At 42.7% G+C, this 24,549-nt stretch overlaps 1 protein-coding gene across 4 annotated transcripts in view; it reads right to left on the reverse strand.

Annotated features, from left to right (window-relative positions):
* Window positions 1-24,549, reverse strand: part of nav2a (neuron navigator 2a) — a 566,581-nt gene that overhangs the window by 94,137 nt on the left and 447,895 nt on the right. For 3 of the 4 annotated variants that reach the window (XM_059652189.1, XM_059652188.1, XM_059652187.1), the window contains 5 exons: window positions 22,689-23,156; window positions 19,140-19,205; window positions 14,803-14,847; window positions 7,939-8,099; window positions 6,395-6,583 (listed from right to left, as the gene is read on the reverse strand). In XM_059652189.1, the coding sequence (XP_059508172.1) occupies window positions 6,395-6,583; window positions 7,939-8,099; window positions 14,803-14,847; window positions 19,140-19,205; window positions 22,689-23,156 (929 nt within the window). The remainder of the gene's footprint in view (window positions 1-6,394; window positions 6,584-7,938; window positions 8,100-14,802; window positions 14,848-19,139; window positions 19,206-22,688; window positions 23,157-24,549) is intronic. The other variant, XM_059652190.1, reaches the window with a different exon arrangement.

Genomic DNA, 24,549 nt, shown 5'->3' on the forward strand with positions numbered 1-24,549 from the left:
AATAAAATGTAAGTACAGGGAAGTTCCTATACTTTCGGTCGGGCCGGGGTGCGAAGCGGGGCTGGGCACGTGCCGTGGCTGGACGAGGCGCCGCCCCCTCCCGGGGGCCGGTGGCGATTCTGGACGTGCGCCGGGCCCTTCCTGTGGATCGCCCCAGCTGCGGTGCCCGTTATCCTTCCACGGCAGGCGGGTGGCCTCGGCCGGCGCCTAGCAGCTGACTTAGAACTGGTGCGGACCAGCGGAATCCGACTGTTTAATTAAAACAAAGCATCGCGAAGGCCGCAGGCGGGTGTTGACGCGATGTGATTTCTGCCCAGTGCTCTGAATGTCAAAGTGAAGAAATTCAATGAAGCGCGGGTAAACGGCGGGAGTAACTATGACTCTCTTAAGGGCGCGGGAGTAACTATGACTCTCCTAAGGGCGCGGGAGTAACTATGACTCTCTTAATGAGATCGCATAGTTGCCCACTATGACGTTTTGACGTATTTTTGGTGCATAGTGCATGTCGTGCCTCCCCGTTGGCCCCGCCAGTAAGCCCAACAGTCCTGGCTGCTGGGTGACCAAACGACCAGAAAAAGTACGAGACGGCCGTGGTCTATACAGACCAATCCTCAAAAAACCAGTACGATTTTCCAGTGTCACTGGAGCAGTCCGGCTGGGGAGCGTCCCGGATAAACAACCCCCCCGCAGCCTTGTCTACAACCGCGAGCTGTGATAAGTCATTAGGTCGTACATGTTTAAAACCCGAAGCAAGGTCCATCTCGGTCCAGACCGAGACAGCGACCTTGAGACGTTACCTCCTACCTTACACGGAGCTGAGACCGATCACCCCTCCCAAGGGGCCAGCTCACCCTGTAACGGATGACATAGATAACGTTGTAGAAGGCACCGTAAGGGCAGCCCACCCTACGGTTGAGATAAGCATAACCACCCAAACCTTCTACAACAAAAGTTATCGAGACATGAAGCAGGGCACAGACAACGAAACGATAAATGAGATTGGCGAAGAAACAGCTGATGCAACTGCCTTCATGGAAGGAGTTGTTATCGAGCCAGTATGTGACAGAACGTCCGTCTCAGAGGTAATCATCCACTATCCCGTCGATGGGCTGTTCTGCAAGGACTGCGACACCCCCTTCCCCACGGTGAGCCTGTTCAAGATCCATATGACTAAAGTGCACAGAATAAAGAACATCCGAACAAAATGTTCACGCTGCGATAAGGCAGGAGAATACCACTCAATAGCCTGCCATTATCCCAAATGCAAAGGAACAAAACAACCCCCAGCTGGGGACTTTGCATGCAGCGTGTGTGATCAACGGTTTTCAACACAGTCAGGCCTTGGACAACACGAGAGGCACAGGCACCCGGTTCTACGGAACGAGAAACACCTCAAACCGGCACCCAAAGTCAAGAGCAAACCTGGGAGAAGCGACTGCATATGGTCACAGGAGGTGGTGGCACTCCTGAGGGAATTACAGGCGAGATTTGCAGGATGCAAATTTATAAACAAATCCATCACAAGCATCCTGAAAACCAAAACACCAAAGCAAATCTCAGGCTCCTGGCAAACACCCCGACAGAGGTCCAGACCATCTGCGAGCCAACGATAGACTCGCACGATTCTGAGGCAGAGAGTGTCCAGGAGAATTTCGATGATCAAGCCCAACGCCAAAGAGCCAGCCGAAAGACAAAAAGCCCGGTAGCAATACCGGAGCCAAAAAACGGTGGGCAGCACGTAAAGCGCTGTTTAGAGCAACACAGCGGCTTTACAAAACCAATCGGCGTCAGCTAGCTCGCGAGATCTTGGGGGTGCCGACCTCATCCGCTTGTCCTCTCTCAAAAGAGGAATTGGAGACATGTTTCCGTGAGAAACTGTCTGCACCAAACAAGAAATCGAACATCAATAAGTATGTCCCATACACTGGCAAAGTCGATGACGGGTCCTTGATGAAACCCATAGAGGTAGAGGAGGTCGAAGCGGCCATCAAGGGGATAGATGAGAAGAGTGCCACTGGACCAGACGGCCTGAAACTGCAGGACATAAGAACACTCCATGAGCAGGAGGAAACTCGTTTACCCCGCCTCTTCTCCTTATGGCTAAAGTCAAGCACGATCGCCGATTCACTAAAAAAGAGTCGAACGGTCCTGATTCCTAAGTGCAAGGATAAGGAACGCTTGAAAAGCATTGATAACTGGCGACCAATAACCATCGGACTAATGCTGCTCCGGCTGTTCACGAAAATAATGGTAAAACACCTGAGTGAAACAGTCGAAATAAACCCCAGGCAAAAAGGGTTTCTAGCAGCCACTCCCGGATGCAATGAAAACATTGTTGTCCTCAAAAATATCATCAAGGGAGCAAAATACAATCGTAAGGACCTCGCAGTTGTTTTTGTCGATCTAGCGAAAGCGTTCGACTCGGTTGGGCACAAACTATTGATCAAATCTCTGCAAAGAATGAAACTACCCAAAGCCTTTGTAAGTCTCATTGAAGACCTATACACTGGCAACACAACAGTGGTGGAAGGGAACGGTAACTCTACCACCCCAATAACCATTGAGAGGGGCGTAAAGCAGGGCGACCCACTCTCACCAATATTATTTAACATTGCTTTGGATCCGTTGGTGTGCTCTCAGGAGAGGGCCAACTCAGGGGTCTCCGTGCCCCTGGGCGGCAGAAGAGTCAACTGCTCGACTTTGGCCTTCGCGGATGACATTGCCCTTCTAAGCAACTCACACACTGGTATGGCTAGGAACCTGAAGCTACTCCAGGCATACTGTGACCATACAGGCCTCAGTATAAACACAGCGAAGACGAAGGGATTCCACTTCACTTTTAAAAGGAAAACCTTCTTGTACAATCACTTCGCAAACTGGAAGCTGAAGGATGAATCCATAGCCTACATACCCCCAGGTGACACAGAGAAATACCTGGGTGCTTGCATCGATCCATGGGCAGGTGTGGCAGAAGGGGAGTGGGAGGAGAAGCTTAAGTCCTGGGTTAAGGGAATTCAGGCAGCACCTCTCCGACCAGGACAACGGCTGGAAATCCTAAAAGTACATGTCATCCCCAGATTGTACTTCCATCTGATCCTGACAGAAGCATCACAGACTACTCTCATAAAGCTGGACCAAATAATCCGCAACGCCACCAAAGAATTCCTACGCCTACCACCTCATACCGCAGACGGAATGCTATATGCTAGCAACAAGAACGGCGGTCTAGGCGTCCCAAAACTGGAAGTGCAAATCCCATCCGCGATTGTTCACAAACGCGAGGCACTAGACATGTCCAGTGATGTGGTCATTCAGGCCTCCTTTCAATATAAAGGAGAGAGCAACACAGGGACCGTTGCGGGACTGCGCGAACTCAAGGTCCTCAAGGAAATTGAAAATTTCCAACCCAGTAGCTGCAGCAGCGGTGAAGGGAAAATCGACCTGATGACCACCATCCAAGACATGATGCCGGCACTCCAGAAGGCAAACGCGGGATGACCAAAACCACCCAATTGGTATGCAGGCTGGAGGGAGTGGGAATTCGAAAAATGGCAAAAACTGGAATGTCAAGGGGCAGGCATCCAGTACTTTAGAGACGACAAGATCTCTAATTCTTGGACGAAGGCCGGAGTACATCAAAAATCCTCTAGATTTATTAACAGCGTGCTCTGGCGGTGTAATCGATACCCGACAAGAACCACATTATCTAGAGGTAGGCCTAACCGAAACAAACTATGCTGAAGGTGTGAGATGGCAAACGAAACCATATCACACATCTCAGGATGCTGCCCATTCGTAAAAAATGCTCGGATAAAACGCCATAACAAGATCGCTGACCAGTTGCAGAAACATGTCAGTAAGTAAGGCTGGACATTGTACGTGGAGCCCAGACTGTTTGACAAAAACGGCTCCCTATGGAAACCCGATCTCATATTTAGAAAAGACCAGAAGATCACGGTTGTAGATGTCACAGTGCAGTACAAGAATGACAGTAAAGCACTGGAAACAGCAGGGTGAGAGAAACAGGAAAAGTATAAACACCTGAATGCCGAGGTCACGGAATTGACAGGAGGCGTGGTGCCCAGATACTTTGGCTTCGTGATGGGCGCACGAGGCAAGTGGCTGGATATGAATAACCACCTCATGAAATTCCTCAGCATCGAGAGATACGACACGTTCACCCAAAAGACATCAAGACTCACTCTGTCACTGACACTCGAACTCTTACAACTCTTCAGTGACAAGTGAGCAAAAACCGCAAACAGTGAGGTAAGATCCTCCACTGAGACATAATCCTTACAAATTTGCCAGTAACATCAGTAGGGCCCCGCTGATAGTGACGATAACAACCAGCCTCATATAACACCAGTATCACCTGGTCCTTGGTCTGTGGTGATGCCAGAGAGTACACAAACATCGACGAGCGATGTAAAGACTCGGAAAAGGCACTTGCCGGAGTGTTCCAAAATCAGCTTTGTAGGACATTGGTGAAAATGCATCTGGAGTACTATGTCCAGTACTGGTCACCGTATTCATGGAAGGATGTTAAAGTATTGAAAGTAGATCAGAGAATGTTTATTAGACTCATATCTAGTGTGTGTGGTTTGCCTTTTGAGGGAAGGCTAGACATGTTAGGCCTGTGCCCTCTGGGGTTTAGAAGAATCAGAGGTGACTTAATCAAAACATACAAGATGCTGACAGGGTCTTGATCAAGTGGATCTGGAAAGGATGGTTAGTCTTGTGGAGGAATCTCAAACTAGGGGTCAAGAGTTTCAACATTAGGGATGACCCATTTAAAACAGAGATGAGGAACACACATCTCTTATAAGTTTGAGTGTCTTTAGAATTTCCTCCTCAAAAGGCAGTGAATGCACAACTTTTAAATATTTTTTGGGCAGATGATAATAGATTCTTGACTGAAGGGAGGAAAGATTAGCAAGGGGTAGGCTGGAATGTGAAGTTGAGATTAAAATCAAATCAGCTTTGATCTTAATGAATGGGGGAACAGGTTCAAAGATCCAAGTGGCTTAATCTTGCTCCTCATGCATAGGTTGTACTGAACAGGTTAATTCTAGAACATAGAACATAGAACAGTACAGCACAGAACAGGCCCATCAGCCCACGATGTTGTGCCGACCATTGATCCTCATGTATGCACCCTCAAATTTCTGTGACCATATGCATGTCCAGCAGTCTCTTAAATGTCCCCAATGACCTTGCTTCCACAACTGCTGCTGGCAACGCATTCCATGCTCTCACAACTCTCTGTGTAAAGAACCCACCTCTGACATCCCCTCTATACTTTCCTCCAACCGGCTTAAAACTATGACCCCTAGTGTTAGCCATTTCTGCCCTGGGAAATAGTCTCTGGCTATCAACTCTATCTATGCCTCTCATTATCTTGTATACCTCCATTAGGTCCACTCTCCTCCTCCTTTTCTCCAATGAAAAAAGTCCGAGCTCAGTCAACCTCTCTTCATAAGATAAGCCCTCCAGTCCAGGCAGCATCCTGGTAAACCTCCTCTCAACCCTCTCCAAAGCATCCACATCTTTCCTATAATAGGGCGACCAGAACTGGACGCAGTATTCCAAGTGCGGTCTAACCAAAGTTTTATAGAGCTGCAACAAGATCTCACGACTCTTAAACTCAATCCCCCTGCTAATGAGAGCCAAAACACCATATGCTTTCTTAACAACCCTGTCCACTTGGGTGGCCATTTTAAGGGATCTATGTATCTGCACACCAAGATCCCTCTGTTCCTCCACACTGCCAAGAATCCTATCCTTAATCCTGTACTCAGCTTTCAAACTCGACCTTCCAAAATGCATCAGCTCGCATTTATCCAGGTTGAACTCCATCTGCCACCTCTCAGCCCATCTCTGCATCCTGTCAATGTCCCGCTGCAGCCTAAAACAGCCCTCTATACTGTCAACGACACCTCCAACCTTTGTGTCGTCTGCAAACTTGCTGACCCATCCTTCAATCCCCTCATCCAAGTCATTAATAAAAATTACAAACAGTAGAGGCCCAAGGACAGAGCCCTGTGGAACACCACTCACCACTGACTTCCAGGCAGAATATTTTCCTTCTATTATCACTCGCTGCCTTCTGTTGGCCAGCCAATTCTGTATCCAGACAGCTAAATTCCCCTGTATCCCATTCCTCCTTACCTTCTGAATGAGCCTACCATGGGGAACCTTATCAAATGCCTTACTGAAGTCCATATACACCACATCCACAGCTCGACCCTCATCAACTTTTCTAGTCACATCCTCAAAGAACTCGATAAGGTTTGTGAGGCATGACCTGCCCCTCACAAAGCTGTGTTGACTGCCTCCTTAAGCCTCCTTTCATTTAGTATCACATGTAGAATGCAATGCTGCTGCTGCTAACCTTCCTCAAATCCATCGCGGAATGATCCGGAGCGACTCATAGTCCTGTGCTTCTCATCCAGGGACATGGAACTGTTCCGGAACCTGGAATCACTGTATGGATCATATGACCCGTCCTGGTTAGACACGCTGTGACAGCGTAGCATGCTGGGATTTGACAGGCTCATCTGAGTGGCTGTAGTTGGACTCGCTGTTGAAAAGAAAGCTTATTTGTGAAATTCAACAAAACCCAGACTACAAGACTGTATTCCAACAAAGAATTCTTCCCAATCTAACACCTGTAATTATCGCTGAACTTTACATCACTTCTCAAAAACTGGACTGCCATCTACAGGAAGCAATAATATTGAAAGTCTTCCCACTGTAGGTATGCCTTTGTGTGTATACTGTGTTAACTAGATGCAATAATAGATAAGAGATAATGGGAACTGCAGATGCTGGAGAATCCAAGATAACAAAGTGTGAGGGTGGAAGTACACAGCAGGCCAAGCAGCATCTTAGGAGCACAAAAGCTGACGTTTCGGGCCTAGACCCTTCATCAGAAAAGGTGCTCCTAAGACGCTGCTTGGCCTGCTGTGTTCTTCCAGCCCCACACTTTGTTATCTTGCAATAATAGGTAAAATGGGTTATCTTCCTTCAGCATAGAGTACAAGAGCAAGGAAGTGCCTCACAATAGTATAAGGTTTTTGCCAGTCCTCAGAAGTACTACTGTTGTGGGTGCCACATTATATAAAAGATGTGAACACATTGGAGATAGAGTGGTGGAGGAATTTTCAGGAATGGTTCCAGGAATAAGAAACTTCATCTATGAGGATAGACAGAAGAAATTGGGACTGTTCTCCTTTGAGCGACAAAGTCTGATGGGAGATCAGAGAGAAGTTTTTCAAAGTCATGAGTGGGCTGGGCACAGTGAAAAGGGTGAAACTTTTCCTGACCGTAAAAGGAGAAAAAACAATGAGAGGGAATAGATTTAAAATGATGAGCTAAAGAAGCAAAAATGTTTTTTCACACATGTAGTAGTTAAAATCTGAAATTCTCTGCCTGGAAATTTGGTGGAGGCAGGATCAGTTGAGGCATTCTATAGGGACTTTGGATGGTTATTTGGTAAGAAATAGTCTTCAATGGAGACAAAGCAGAAGATTGGCACTTGGTAATGGTGATTATTTAACAGGCTGGTGCAGGCACAATGGGCTGAATGGCCTCATTCTGCACCAATTCTGTGATATTGCTCTCTCATTCTTCTGAATCCTTTGAAGATTGCAGCGCAGTAATGACTGAGACAGATTAGATAGTTATTCACCAGCACACCAGGAGAAATGATGAGATGGAACAGCTATCGCTTTGCTCCAAACTGTGTGACCTATTTGAGCTGCAATCAATGAAAGATGGCTAAGGGAGATAATTGGGTAGAATGAACAATTCTTTACAAGTTAATTCCATACAGTACCATGAACCCTTAGCACATTCACAGATGTAGCTTTGCCAATATTTGACAGCATGGCTTTAGATGCTACAGACAAGCCAACTTCTGGATTGGAACCTCACCTAATTGCGAAAAGTTAAACCTAGTTGCGGACGGCGATGTGATACTAGATCCTGGTGAAAATGGTGAATTGTTGATATTCTCCTGTAGTCCGACTGCAGAGTGCGAACGCAGCCACTCTTTTGTCTCCTCATTATTTTGCAGTTGAGATGAAGGAGTATACCTGTGGAAACATCAAGCGGCTTCATAAAATCATGCACTCAGACTCAAAATTATAAAATGCTACATTTTATCATGAAGTGTTTTTCACTTCAGCTTCCATTTTTAATTGAAGGTTAATGCAGCAAGTGAAGATTAAAAGAGAAACAGTCAGTTTGTTTCAATATATGTAAAGGTAATTAGATCTCGCTTTACAGTAAAGTTTTGAAAAAAATAACATGCAGAATATTTTCACTTTCAAGATGAATGTTTTGTAACACCATCCCATTTGTCACTGAAAAGGGGTGCATGACTTAATCTCAAGTGCCTGATTCTTCAGTTCCAGCTCCCATTAATTGGTTCAGATTGATCATTTAAATTTGGCCAAACAAATACATCTGACAAAGCACACTCAACGAGCTGGTGATTATTGAATTGTCTTCATTTTGGATTCTGCAGCATTATTTGGCGCATTTACTGGACTACTTCGCAGTGTCAAGTATTTTAATAAGTACTCCAGCATTTTTTGAGAGTGCAAATTTGGCAATAGAAGATCAGGTGACACAACAATAAAGCAATAAAATAAAGCAGAAGGACTCATCAGTTGAAATTCTGGCCTATTTCCAGTGTGGACTGTGCCTCAGGGCCAAGAAAAAAGGCTACGTGCCATTTGGCACATTACATTTGCTTGTGGACATCACCTCAGAATTTCTTGCCAAATCAAACAGAACAAGATACAAGGATATGTAAAGTGACCAAGGTAATGGAATTACTTTTCATCGCTTCAGCAAAGAGCTCATACATGGGCATTGGGCCAAATGGGCCTTCTCTGTTACTCACCGCTATAGGTGAAACAATTCATCAAGATCAACAGTGCAGAGGTAAAGCACAATCCAGAATATCCAAAATATCTCAAAACAATAAAAGCACACAGGAATTCAACTTCCAATCATTGTTTGGAAATAAATGACTCAATAATCAGATTTGCAGTTCAATAATAATTAAGCATTACAATGAGCAAATTCAATGCTCCATCCCAGTCGAATAAATAGTATTTATTTAACAGCTGTCCACAGATATAACGATCGGAGCTTTCTTTTAAACCTCAGCTCTGAAACATATTTGCTGTTTTCGTGGTATAATCACCTTAGGCTCTATATTATATCCAAGACTGAAAGTCTGCACATTTCAATTATGAAATGTACAAAAGTGCCTGAAATGGTTGGGTTTTGCTGTCTCCATGGATGTGGAATTGAGTTCAGGAACACACAAAAGCTAGTCTTTTTAGTTGGGTATATTTGTTACTGTAGAACCTTTCCAGCCTCAAACTATTACTGTGTGGCTGGCCTTGTTGGAAGGGCTAGAATTGTGGTCCCAAAGACCTCAATTATAAAGTTGGGATTACCACTGTGCGCCCAGAAGAAAATTTCTCTCCTATTTTGTTTTCAGTGTGCACTCTGAAAACCCCCAAAGAAAATACATTATTGGAGGGTTCATGGCCACAACTGGAGTTGAAACTTACAGCCAAGTATTGAATGTTTTGACAACTTTGAAAATCTGTATTGTGACACAGATGTTCTTAATCTAAAATTGAACTCTGTCCTGAAACTGTAAGGTAATGACAATGTTAACCAGCATTGTTTCAGTGTTGGGATGAACCAGAATGGCTTTTCTACTGAGAAAAATAATTTAGAAACTGAAGAAATCACCACTTGAGATCTCGAAGATATTGACCTGAAGAGTCCTTAAATGTCCAGAATCCTTTCAAATTGAAAAAGAAACCTTCAGTAGCTTTCATTTAGAAAATATATAGCAATTTGCTGTTCAACAGCTTGTTTGGTGACGTATCTGTGGTGGTTTAGAAATAAAAAAGCAGTATCTGTTCCTGCAGTTTCAATCGTTTGTATAGTTTGTTTTGCACATGGTTTGATTTGACAGCTGTATCTATTTTGAATGCTTGGCTGGGTTTCAAAAGCTATAGAGCCATGTAACTCAGCAGAGGGCCTGTTCACTTTTGCATTGACAGCTTAAGGGCTTTTTAAAGAAATACCACTGCATTTAATGAACAATTGTTTGTTTTTACAACAGATTAACCACTTGAGGGGATTTAAATTTTTACAAGTTTCTTGAAAGCAGAATTTTTCTCACTGCGTACATTGCTGGAATGAAAGCGCTTTTTGATTGTTGTCAAGTGGTGTAGAGAAGAGAACTATGGGGCTCTGTCATGCCTTCGAGAAGCCAAACACATAGCAAGTTTCTCATTTTCTGTTTGAAATGGATGAGGAGCACAGAGTGAATATGAAACAACAGGAACAGTCAAGTTTTGGAAGTGTGCTGCAAAGATATAAATGCTTTCAGTATTTGCAGTCTTCTCATCTGTGCTCCTACTCCACTTTTCATGCCCCTGCACTAACTAAGTTAATGGCCACTTAAGCAGCCCATCATGACACCTCCTTCTTGCTGCTCTCCTAGTTGTCAAGAAAAATGACTAGCTTACTATCTGGGAAGGATTGTACGAGCTGGACTATTTCATTGAGAGACTTAACAATGCCTGCTCAATGCCTTAACAAGGGGGCATCATTTTAGGGTAAAAGGCAAGGGTTTTAGGAGGCAATTTGAGGTGAAGTGTTTTCACCTAGAGGGTGGCGATTGTCTGAAGTCTACTGTCTGGGACAATAGATGAGACTGGAAACCTTACAACCTTTAAAAAGCACTTGTATGAGCACTTGAAGTGTCATAACATACAAGGCTATGGTGGGACAGTGGAACTAGTGTAGATTACTGTAGATTTATGATTTTTTTGTCAGTGCAGATGCAATGAGCTGAAGGACATCTTCTGTATTGTACAATTATAAGATTCTAAAAGGGTAAAGGTCACCTCTCTTATTTGTACTTCACCAAAGTGGCATCCGCTGCAGCCTGGAGAGCTGGTTGTCCAGCCCAGCAATACCAAACATACAAAGCCTAGATTGAGGTTGGTGGAGAGAGGACAGTGCAGGGATAGCTCCTTATGCAACTGCTAATTTAACTTGGTGGATGTAGTGCCAGGAACAAATTCCACCACTCTGAAAAACCATCCCTAAACCTCTCCACTTCCTTGAAGATGTTCCATAAACCTATTGTTCACCTCCTCAAAGATGCCATCTAAAGGTGGTTTATTTAGTTGCCTCTGTAAAGAAACAGCAGGTTGCTGAGAACAATACAAGTAATCATTCATTGTACACACAAATATTCCCAATATTTGAATCGTGCAGCATGCAAATGGAAATAGGAACAGTCACAAGAATTAAAACACACAATAATACAGTCTGGTGTCTCCCATGCAACAGATTCTGAGATTAATGACTTACATTGCATTAAAATGAATAGATTTGTCACATTTTACCATTCACTGCAAGTGATGGAGTCAGAAAGTTGTATTTCAAAGTTGTTTTATCACATGTAAGCAGCTACAGTTTTAGTCATATGGTATGGAAACAGCCCCTTCAACCTAACTCCACGACAACCAGATTTTCTTAACTGAACGAGTCCCATTTGCCTGCATTTGGCCCGTATCCCTTTAAACCTTTCCTATTCATGCATGTGTCCAAATGTCTTTTAAATGTTGTAATTGTACCAGCCTCTACCACCTCCTCTGGCAGCTCGTATGATATATATATCAACCACTGTGTGAAAATCTTGCCCCCAGGTCGTTTTTGGATCTTTCCCCTCTCGCCTTAAACCTAAATCCTCCAGTTTTGGCCTCCCCTTCCCTAGGGGAAAGACCCTGGCTATTCACCTTATCTATGCCCTTTGTGATTTTATAAACCTACGTAAGGTCACTGAAATAACTCCACAGGGGCATCCCGTCACCAAGTCACCCTTTATTTACAGACCGAGAGTCCTTGACACTGATGCAGCTGCTCATAGCCAGTTATCAGAGAGAAAAGAGCCACTGATACACCTGTTCTTATCTGCCAGCCTGGGCTCCCTGATTGGACCCGGTTAACAGCCCCAATCAGGGAACTCATATTCTGTGACGTCCACCTGGTTGACCTTGTTACAATCACTACAGTCACCCTTCAGCCTCCTATGCTCCAGGGGAAAAAGTCCCGGACCATCCAGCTTCTTCTTATAATTCAAACCTTCTAATCTCAGTAATATCCTTGTCAATCATTTTTGCACCCTTTCCAGTTTAACTACATCTTTGCTACAGCAGAGCGACCAGAGTTGTACACAGTACTCCAAAGTGGCCTTACCTCAATTTTACAATACTAAACACCTTCCTCTGAAAACAGTGGTCCAGATGGATGGGTACAAATGTCCATGAGGCTAACAGTGCTATCTGTTATTAATGTGTAATCGATATAGCAATGTTTTGTGATTATAACAGGGTAGTTAACTCTTCAAACTAGATTGTCATCCAAGATGCTGGAAAAATTCCTGGATAGCAGGTTTAGTGCAGCCAGATCTTTGTTGATGGGTCTGATCATGATGCGCTAACTGGCCTCCTTTTGTGCTGTAAATATCTGCGAGCCTACGCAATGCACTGTTCCTCTAAATGATGTGGGAGAGACTCACCATTGAAAAACAGCTGATTGGCGTAAAGTTTCTCTACTTTCCTTAAATAACTACCCAATAACTTCCACTGTAATGTACAAGACCTTGTAGTGTTGGTCAGTCAGTTCAATTGGCTGGATGTCTCTTCAGTAATGCAACGGGATGCCAACAGTGCGGGTTCAATTCCCATGCAGGCTGAGGTCACCTGCTCCTGCTCCTATTTCTTATGTCTGATAAATTGCCTTTTGTGGGCCAATTGGGAACATGGATAGCACATGAGCAGCATTTTCCAAAATACTACCACTAGTAGCTTCTGGGGTTTGCCACCTCGGCCAGTAAGTGTACTAAGTAGAGGCTGTTTGAGGATGTATGCTGCCAACAAACCACTTTTGTCTTTGGTTTGCTTTGGGCCTATCTAGTGAATGGTGGTAAAGGATACATCACCATAGAGTAGCTGCAGAAGAGACTCTGTTCTTAGATATCCATACAATCAGAAGATGGGGTGGCATGGTGGCTCAGTGGTTAGCAGTGCTGCCTCACAGCACCAGGGATCTGGGTTCAAATCCACCCTCAGGTGACTGTGTGGAGTTTGCACATTCTGCCTGTGCCTGTGTGAGTTTCCTCTGGGTACTCTGTTTTCCTCCCCGTCCAAAGACTTGCAGGTTGGGAGGACTGGCCCTGCTAAATTGCCTGTAGTATTCCGGAGTGTGTAGATTAGGTGGGTTTTAGGGGGATGGATCTGAGTGGGTTGTTGCAAGGGTTGGTGTGGACTTGTTGGGCTGAAGGGCCTGTTTCCACACTGTGGGGATTCTATGATTCAGAAGATGGCCATTCAACCACCTGCTATGCCATTCAATGAGATCATGGCTGACCTGATAATCCTCAACTTTGCTTTCCTTCCTTTTTCCCATTAGCCTTGATTCATTTTACTGATTTAAATTCTGTCTAACAAGAAACATGATAGCAATAAATACAAAGTGTGGAGCTGGATGAACACAGCAGGCCAAGAAGCATCTCAGGAGCATATCCCCCTCTCTGATGAAGGGTCTAGGCCCGAAACGTCAGCTTTTGTGCTCCTGAGATGCTGCTTGGCCTGCTGTGTTCATCCAGCTCCACACTTTGTTATCTTGGATTCTCCAGCATCTGCAGTTCCCATTATCAGCAATAAATAGAGCGAGTTTGTTCAGGTGTTATGACCGGGACATTTAGGGAGCTGGTCCAGATCCACCTGCTCCCTCCAAAACCATAGTACAACTCCATGTCTCCGCCCAGAGACTGTGTGTCACATCAGGAGAATGGGTGCAGCTAAAAGCAACATGAACATTAACACTTTCAGAACTGTTACCCTCTACAGCACAATGGCACCTCCTGTTGGAACTGCCCCACTGCAGCTAAACACTCACAGCTACTCTCAGGTATCCTGCAGAGGGGTAACTTTATTCTGTTTCATACATCTTCAAGAGGACATCTCCTGGTGGGAGTCATCATGTCCATGAGCTGCCTACCCTTTTGGCAACCTCGGCCTGTGTCCACCGGTGACAATGGGGCTGCACCTTGTCGGAGCAACAACAGGCGCTCTCCCCCCATGGAATGGGCCGGCAGCCTCAGCTGACCACTCTCTCTAAATGAATGAACTAGGTAAGCCCTGAGAGATCTCCCAGACTGGCACACTGCCAACAAAAGCAGGGCTTGCACCCAGAAATAGTCCCATCCTGCACTTGTAGCCAAGAAGCAGAAAGATCTGTCCTTGGTTCTTCTGAGTAAAATGCTCCTTGGTACCACCATTACTGTTGCATCAATTCTTCCGTGAGCCCCAGACATTGAATTGCTGTCATCAATAATTTTATCCCCTGGTCTAGAAGGAAACTTGTCAATAAAGAATTAAGGGGAGCCAGGCAGACTGGAAGCTATACACACACAAAAACCAGACTCAAGACACACGACTTACAGCTATCAGCCATTTTTGCAAAAAGCACCAGCACTCATGCTCATAAAAGCCAGTCGAGCAAAAGCCGCGGTCGCGTCGTGTTCCAAAATATTCCGAAGTTCAAGCTACGTGCTTGCACAAGAAAGCAAAAAAGATACTGAGATGCTAGCATAAAATGGAAATGGACTAGCACTGCCACATTTGCGTGGTGCCTGGTGCCAGCAACACAAAAAGCAATTACTTATGAGGGAGGTACCGATACCTGAATCCCTTCTTAGGCAGGGTATTCCTATCAAGCTGCGGGTCACTGTAGGAAAGTGAGAAGACAGCTAAGAGAAAGTACCATGTTGAAGGTTAACAGACAGCAAGGTATGTATTCAAAAAATGTGGAGACAACATGTAAACTCTTAAATGTCAACATACAACCAAAACTGAAATCCCCGCCAATGAGATTTGTTAGATGGTTTCAGAAAACAAAATGGCAGTTCTTAACTAAGTACATGGAGACAAAAGTTAATGATATGAAAAAAAATTGTCAAAACTTTCTGTGTAACTAGCAGATCTGTGAGAGTGCAAATACAAAGATCGTATTTTAAACTGGTCCTGAGTCTCTCAAATTTAAAATCTACAAACAATGAGGAGGCTTTTATCGACTGCATATTGGAAATTAATACATTCCAACAATTTTCTTTTGTTTGCAAGGTGAGATATAGAACTAACTTCAGGTAATGCTGGAAATATTCAGCAGGTCTGCCAACATCTGACCTCATTCCCTTTCTCTCCCCACGGATGATCCCAGATTTGCCAAATATTTCCAGCAGCATTTTCTGTTTTTATTTCAGATTTCTGGCACCTTGCTTCTTTGAATTATCTTGCATTATTACTAAAAGAAACTGCAGAGAACAAAAGTTCTGTTCAGTTATGGGGTTATTGGCTGATACCAGTCACTGGATTTGCATTGTGTAATTCACTGGTGGTGTTTTGCCCTCAGTGTTATCACTTTATTATGCAGGAGTAAACATTCAAATAGCACTCTGTACAGCTATTTAATCCAATTGATATTCTGAAGGGAGGTAATAATCAAGGTGCTCTTTCATATGGCCTGCATTATGGAGTCGCCTCTTGTATAACGAAGGAAATATTTTCCCTGCAATATTTAAATGTACATTGTCAATTCAGAAATAATGTAAGTATGAGTTTCAAGACAAATACTTTGGTATGACTGAGAGTCAGGCCTTCTGGATTTCATTTTTCAGTGAGTAACCCCACATATTTTATAGAGCATAGCACCGAACAGTTCTTAGTCACAATCAGGTGTTAAATGGTGTCAAGTTCAAACATAGAGCAACAAATCTTCAGCAAGCATCTAACTGTACTGAGGAAGCCACCTGCTGATTTTTTTAGCAGATTCACATATTGGTGTATTTCTCTATGGAGACACAGTATTGATTTGTTCAAAACACTAACCCAATACATTTATAGATGTTATCCGCGAATCACTTGGACATGCTTCAAGTTTAAAAGATGAATTGATGTTATATAAGAGATAGTAGAAACTGCCAACGCTGGAGAATCTAAGATAACAAGGTGTAGAGCTGGATGAACACAGCAGGCCAAGCAGCATCAGAGGAGCAGGAAAACTGACGTTTCGGTACTAGACCCTTCTTCATTTCTGAAGAAGGGTCTAGACCCGAAACATCAGTTTTCCTGTTCCTCTGATACTGCTTGGCCTGCTCTGTTTATCCAGCTCTACACCTTGATGTTATATAAATAAGTCACCAATAAGAATTTGCACACACAAAAAGAACCAGAGGAAATCCATTTCTCAACACCATACACACACACTCAAAGACTACTCACACAATATACACATACTGTATACACATAGACAAACACATACTATACTCACAGGCACATATAACACTATACACCACACAGACACAAAGTACATATGCAAACACATAGATATATACTACACAGACACATACAACACATGTACTCATACATTACAAATTTATACAATATACACATACGCTCAGACACACAAACTCAGTGTTAGAATTAGCAAGGCATCTGCTTTGTTGTGTATAAACATTGGTATGCCATGGTTAAGCAATCCACATAAGGGGATACTAGAGTGATTGCACATATAGATAATTCAGGCACTACTTCAAAAAACATAAGTGCCAAACACACTGCTTCTCAGTCAATCTTCTAAGGTTAAATGGCTCAGTAACAATCAATGAGTGTTATTTATTTAAAGACAAGGATTTAAGTAAGTTATGTTTAACTAATTACAATGCCTGTTTATTAATGTTTCACCACTTTTCTTTCTGAAATAGAAGGCAGTGGCACAAGACTGTTGTAAAATTGAAAGGGGCACTGCTACAATTGGAAGGGACCGGGCAAATAATTCCTTTTCATTTATTTGTTGATGGGATGTGAATTTACTTCCCAATCCTAACTAACTGGAGGCAAGTTAAAAGTTAACCATATCGCTGCGGATCCAGAATCATATGCAGGTCTGACCGCATAAGGGTGGTGGATTTCCCTGAAAGTCATTAGCAAACCACACGGGTTCATTGTAACAATTAAATGTGATTTTAATTCTTGGCAAGCTTTAAAGCCCTGTGGTCGGGTCTCTAGATTACTAGCCCTGTAACATTACCACTACACAACCATGTCTCCTTGACCTGCTTCACTTATTAACAGACAAAATGAAGTGCCTGCAAAACATTATGTGACAATTAAACCACATATTTGCATGTGGCATTATTTGAATCAAAATAACTCTAGATGCTTAAAAAAAACACATTAAGAGGGCGAGAGGGAATTGTTGATGCAAAAGTACTACATGGAAATTCTAAGCTGTCAGCTGGTTTACAGGTGCACCATATGGTTACCATTTCTCTTTGAAGCATCAGCCGAGCACAGCAACTCAGCGATAAGTCAATGCTGGCAAATAGAATTGGGAAATATTCGGTATGAGAGATGGATGTGCAGGTAAGTGCCAAGCTTGCATGCTATGCCAAGTTCCAAAATCTCGTCTTGACCTTTGCTCAGAATAATGGTCAGAAGTGAAAGGCCACCGTGAAAAAAAATGTACCAGGTTGTTCTCGTTTGTAACCTAGCAACTAATAATCTAACAGCAATAGCACAAACATGGCTTGTATCTTTACTCTGTGACAATGAGGGGGAATAGTACAGAACATGTAGCACTGTCAAGTGGAGGTGGAAAGTGAGGACAAGCCAAGGAGGCAGAGGATTTCAATTAATGTTAATTAAAGTTCTTTGGCCTTAAGATAATCTTGCTCAAGTTCAAACATTTTCCCTCAGTGTTTAGAACTTTTAGAACATTACAGAGGACCTGAAGCTTCAATTTGTTCACAGGAAAATTCACAAATATTTGCATTTTTTTAAGTTTCCATTTTCAAATGAAAGAGGTTATTTTGCCTGTGAAGCAGAACATTCTCTTGGCAATTCCTGCCAGTAACTCATACGTGGACATGTGTTTTCTCACTAGCATTCCACAGTTACATGCTATCGGCCAAAATTCTGGATACGATTGGACCATGTATCAAGGATCACCTAAGATTAATCTTAAGATTAAGGGATATAATTGGGTGGGACATGTCAACTTGATTTTATGAGATTTCTTTTTTTCCCAATAAGTTTGTCCACTTTTAAAAAGTCAAGGAATAATTAATATTTGGTAAGTATTCTAGGTCGCTAACGTACAAATGCAGACACAATTTGCTGTCAGCAGCAATAATGTTAATTATTTAAAAATGTCGTATTTTAAAACAAGGGCAACTGGTCTTTGTACCATCACGAATTTCTTCACGAATCATCGCCCCTCTACCCTTTGCACCCCACTTGCATTTACTTTTCCCTCCTTATGCTCAAACTAATCTCCACGGGCTCAGTCACTCTTGCATACTGCTTAACTGGCCCGCTTTCCAGTGATCAGCTGAGTGAATGTTACCATCTTGTTTTGATTCATGACAACTGTCAGACCTTTCCAGTAAAAGTCACAGGATAACGATCGGAAAAGGAACACATATTGATTTGGCCTTATCCCTAATCGAAAAGCACTGGAACCAAAAATACAATAATCTTGACCACTTCCTAACTGGGGAAAATTGAGTGAAGATGGGAATAGAATTAGGAATATGCCTGTCATTTCTCTTCCCATTTGAGCTTGAAGAGAATCTCTTGTGTGCCACTTTCAAACTATTTTCCGTTTAAAACAAAGTTTACTCGAAGTGTCACATATTTATCAGAGCTCTAATCAAATCTACATTCACAGGAGTTAGTCTGACATAAGGTTATGATAGCCCTTTCATTTCAAGCACAGTGAAACCTAATCTTAATGTTTGCTTTAAAAGTCAATACACCATTTAAGAAACAACATTGCTCAAACAAAACACAAGATGAATTTTTTGTGGTCGATGTTGACATGTTACAAGCTCAGGACTAAACTATACCATTTTAGAACACTGGGAGCAGGTTTTGCCAAGGAGTTAATGATGAACACAGATAATCCTTGAAATCACGGACGCTTTCGACCAAACTATTTGTCTGATTCATTAGCATTACCTGTCTTGTTTCCTTGGTAATGTATTTCTGTTGAATTTGGGACTAGCAGTAGGGGAAGAGAGAGGGCTATGGGTGGAATCAAGCAGTGAAGGGAAGAACAAAGAAGAAAAGATAGATTAACACACAGGAAAGAAAGAAATGAGAAAAGATAAACAATGTTAGCAGATCTAAGAATAATTACATCTACATCCAACAGCAAAATTAGACATTCGGTTCATTTAAAATTTCCAATTTCAACACTACAATGTAGCAAGAGATCAGAAAATTAATGCAATAAACTACTCAAAAGGGAAAATTTGTAAATTTAGAAACAAGTAATTAATTGAAAGAATTTTTGACTCGTGGAACTTGTTAAATGTATTGGTCATTCTGGAATTGTTGAAGGAATGCTGGCACATAAATAGTGATGTCCAGAGCCAAGAGGTGGAAGGTATGGGAGACTGGGCAACAGTTTGGCACTATCAAGAGATGGAGTGTGATTGCATGGGTGAGTTGTTCCAAAGCATGGCAAAGGGCAGACAACTGAGGTCTGGCAGGGGGGTGTTGGGTAGAATGAAGCTGTTCCCCTGACAGCAGTGGGGTGAATGACCAGTGGACATGGAGGCTGGCTGTACAGTAACACTCGGGTCAAGTGAGGGTTGCACATTGGCTGTGGGCTGAACAGGCAACCTCTTACTCATTATAGAAGTAAACTGAAATGTCACATGCTTCAAGCTATGGAAAAATTGGAAAATAAGCTTAGTTAAACAAATCAATAGGTGTGGGAGCCCCATGGAAATATAGCCTCAGGTCCACAGGAAGCAACAGACCAGTATGAAGGAAAACATTTTCAATCTGGGTACCTTTTCTATCTAATTTATGGGTTGTGGGTATCACTGGAGGGGCTGGCATTTTTTGTCCATGCCTAATTGCCCTTATGATTGGCAGAACCACAGAACTGTTCTGATGCATTTGGCCCATCACGTGCTGTAGTGTGCGGCAGTTTGGAAATACTGCAGTCCATTTATTATGAGTATGCCCTCAATACTGTTAGGGAAGGAGTTTTGACCGAGTGACACTGAATGAGCATTTCTAATCAGAGTTAAGGTCAGTAGGTGTACGATTTCTTCAGTAACCCTGATGAGGGTGTAAGTTTTACAAATACATAGCCATTAGCTCAAATCAGTGCTAAGGTTGCTGAACAGATCTGTTGATTTTTTTTTGATAGTGACACAGTATTGTTGAGACACATCAGGGGTCTGGTCTACCAGTTGGAGAGTTGGTGAGAGAGCTACGCTGCTGTTTCTGCCAAGGTACATACTAATCAGGCATTGGTGAGAACGCCAGTGGGCCCTTGGTCTGGAATCAAGACCCCTGTGGGGTGGAGGGGTCAGTGAGAGCTAATGGCCAATCAGAGGGCAGCAGCCCTTGTGCATGACAGTGCCCCAAAGAGATTGAGGCTGCTGCCGGTACAGCATCCTTCCCTGCCCCATCCCTCAAGTCTCAGGATGGTGGACTGGTGTAGGATTGTGGCTCTGTTTATCGCCCATTGGCTGCAGCAGTTCAACAAGACAGCTCACTATCACTTTCTCAAAGGGCAACTATGGATGAGTGAATGAACATTGAACATTGAACGGAGAAAATGATGCCCAAATCTCACAGTTGTATTAAGAAATTGGATTAAGATAAGTGATGTGTGAGGCAGTGAGGGTTTGCGATGAGACATGTCACATTTTCACACAACAAGTGGTAAGGGTCTTGAATGCACTGCCTGGAAATATGGAGAAGGCAGGTTCAATGGAGGCAGTCAAGAGGGCAGTGGATCCTTATCTGAACAGAAACTATGTGTGTAAGTTTCAGGGAAAAGGCAGGACAGTGATACTAAATATAATGGGCTGAATGGCTTCCTCTGAGCTGTGATACCTCTGGGATTTGGGGTTTCTTGCGTTGCGGGTTGTGGGGATGGGGGTATTGGTGGGGAGGTTGGTGTGCTTGTGAACGTGATGTGAAGCAAGATCAGGTCATGCCCCCCCCTCAGCTTGTATACATCTCCCTAATGTCTAGTTGCTCAATCAGACACTGACTGCCTTTGAGTGAGAAGGCACGTCACCCTATCCCTCCTACAGGGCAGCAACTATCAAGGGGCACCATATGGTATCCGCAGCTGGGTCACACACAACAATGGTGACTAAAACATTACATGATCCTTCTCTGGTCACTGTGGGCAGCAAGTGGCAATGGCGGGGGGTGTGGTGGTGAGGTTGCAGGTTGGTCAGCCCTGGGCCTTCCCACAGGATCCTAATTCTGGTGGAGGTGGGAAGATGGAACAGTTTGGGAATGTCACTACCCTGTCTAATGAAGACCCTTCCTTCCTTCAAGTCCGTCAATTCCAGAAGTAGATAATTCCAACCACCTTCTGAACTGAATATGGTTGCATATAAAACAAGGGCCAATTAAATCTTTAGACTTATCACTACCCAATTAATTTATGATAAACTTGATTCAGTCAACTGGACATTCAAATTCCTTGACATATCTAACAACAAACAGCACTCAGTTGAGGGCTTTTTTTTATCTACCATCTGCTACACATTGGAGGTGTGATATTTCAAAGCTCCATCAACGTGGATGAAAAATGACTTGCAAGTTAAAATTTACAATTAAGAAAATCCAAGAATCTCAGTCTCCTTTTAACTATTCACCTTGCAGAGATTTAAAGCTGACAAGCACAAAATAATGGGGTACAAATTAGTTGCTGGTGTGTAGCCCAAAGTGGGCAATGGTGAATTGACTACCATGTTTAAAAGCTTTCTGATCCTTTATCCAATACAAATTTACACCCCAATGTCATTAGCATTGGGCTAACATTAAAGTTGATGTGCTTCAGACATGCACCATCAAGTAGTACCTGCCAAAATCTGAAGTGAGGTGAATGCTCTAGCATCTAAATTTAGCATCATGTCTCTCCTGACATCCTGGGTGGCACAGCATCATGAGACAATTTTTCAGCCTGGGGATTAACTCCTTGAGACTTAATTAAGTGTATATTCACTACTTCTTTCTCCTGATGTTCTCCCATTCCTAACAACCACAAATTTCTCAGTTTCTGTCAAGTCTTAAGTCCAATCTTCTCCATGAATCTTCAATCATTGGTACTCCTCAAAATCTCCATGATTTTCAAGGAAGACTATTCAGTGGGTCAGGGTTATCATCACAGCCTCATTCTGTCCAACAGTTACCACCTAAACCAGTCTAAATTTTGTTTCAAAGCACAAGGGAAACTGAGATAAATTCATATCTCAAAGCTGTGAAGCTATTATGCTCTACAAAATTAGTAAATAAAAGTTGAGCAAATTAAAATTTTTACTCAAGTTAGTTAAATAGGAAGTAGGAAAAAGACAACACGGAGATGCACTAAGTAGATAAGTTATGCAGGAAAATGCTCTATCGAGGGAATCCATCAAGCATTCCGTCTTCCGAAAAACTACCACATGGATTGCTCACTTGTAAAAATAGGACTGCTGCAAATCTGTAAAGTTTCGAAAGAAAGATACATCCTGTGTTTCCTACCTCTCAGACATAGCTGTCTTAATGCTGTTAGTCCTCACAAAGGGAGTAAGACAATCTTCTTTGGAAGAAGGGACCAAGCCACTGGTTGAGTTGTGATGACTTAGACCGCCTCCACTGCTGAGGGAGATGTCAATGGATTCACAGCTGGTGTGTAGACTGTTGACTGACTGATAGCCAGGACCATCCTTACTTATGGTGGAAGAACTGCTCTGACTGACACCCCACGGTGCCCCATTTGAATTTGTGGAATGGACTGACGCCGGACTGGATGCCAGAGGTGACTGTATCATGTCTGTTGTCTTGCTGTAAAGTGGGCTGCTGCCTCCACTGCCTAAACAGGATGGAGGAGAGTCCAGGCTGTTCTGCTGGTTCATGGTGGCATGAGGATTGGAAATGACTGTGGAGTTCTTCATGTTTTCAGCTGTTGTGACAGGCGCTTGCTTGGTGCTTGGCTTGACCCCGAACAGTCTGTTTTAAAAAATTGCAAAAGAGAAAGATAAGTGACAGCTTTAATTTCTACAACAATATACCATTGTTTCTGTCGAAAAAAAAACACCTGGAGGCACACAGAGAGTGGAAGAAAAATTCAGTTTATAGAACAGCACAGCTGAGAAGTGCCAATATAACTCTTGGCATTTTCCAACAGTCCTTTGTTAAAATGATTAAGTACTTTTTTCAAAGACGTGCTAGTTTTGCCTGACGTCTAGACAGAACATAATACCTAATCCTCTCAATCCATTATTATTTTAACGAAGTGCTGATAGATGAACTGAAAGACTTTTCACCAACGTAATTTAACCCACATAATGGTGAGAAGCAAATGTAAAAGTGATCCATAAATATATACAAGAAGTTTTATCACTTAAATATTCAACTTAGTTTGCTGCAAATTTTATGAGTTTTGATTTAATCTGTTGAATGTTGACTGATATAGGATCACTACAATTGTTACAAGGATGTGTGATTTACCAATAAAACAAATTAAAGCAAGAGCTGTTTATAGTTTTTGTAATATATCCCTTTTATCTAAAAATGCTATGTTTATATCGTGCTTTTTGCAACCTCAGGATTTTACAAAGGTAATAACTTTTGAAGTTTTGTTAATGCTGCAGCAATCAATACATATAATAAATTCTCACAAATAGCAACATGTAAATGTTTTATTATATGTATACGGTGGTGTTTAGTGCAGAAAATGTAAAGAAATGTAACGCACACCATTAAGTGACTTCAGAAACACATATTTTGGTGCATTTTCAATTCTAATTTTCATATTAATCAACAAGCTCTTTAATTTATCGATCGCAGTTGAAATAACTAAGATAAACAGCATTTTAAAGGTCAGCTTTTAGTTTATGTTTAAGTACTTAATGGACACAGCGTGGAACATATTTCTTTGGCTACGTTTGGAGATTAAAGGCTGCTCTGAGCTGTTCAGGAACAGAACAATACCCGGGTGAACAAAGGTCAGACTTTCAAAAAAGGCAGAATAGAAAAGAAAACAGCATGAGAAAGTCGCTCACGTGAGAAAAAAAATACAGGCTGAGTGGAAGCAAGCAAGTGTAGGAGGAGAACGTTCGAAAATTAACAAAAGGAGAATGATAGTTGATAAAGAATGATTGCATATTGGAAGATGATGACACATTGCACAAGACAGACAGATAGCTCAAAGAAATGCATGTAGATTGACAAATAGTCAAAACAAGTGTAGATTTAAGTGGAGCACAGGAGACAACCATAATGACTGTAAGAACTAGACAAAACAAGATAGGATGATTAATATCAATATCTAGCGATACGTTTCTTGCATGCAAAAACTTCAGCTGTTAAACAAAAAGTGAATCATAAATGAGTTGTAATA

Source organism: Stegostoma tigrinum, chromosome 17, assembly GCF_030684315.1.
Source record: "Stegostoma tigrinum isolate sSteTig4 chromosome 17, sSteTig4.hap1, whole genome shotgun sequence".
NCBI lineage: Eukaryota > Metazoa > Chordata > Chondrichthyes > Orectolobiformes > Stegostomatidae > Stegostoma > Stegostoma tigrinum.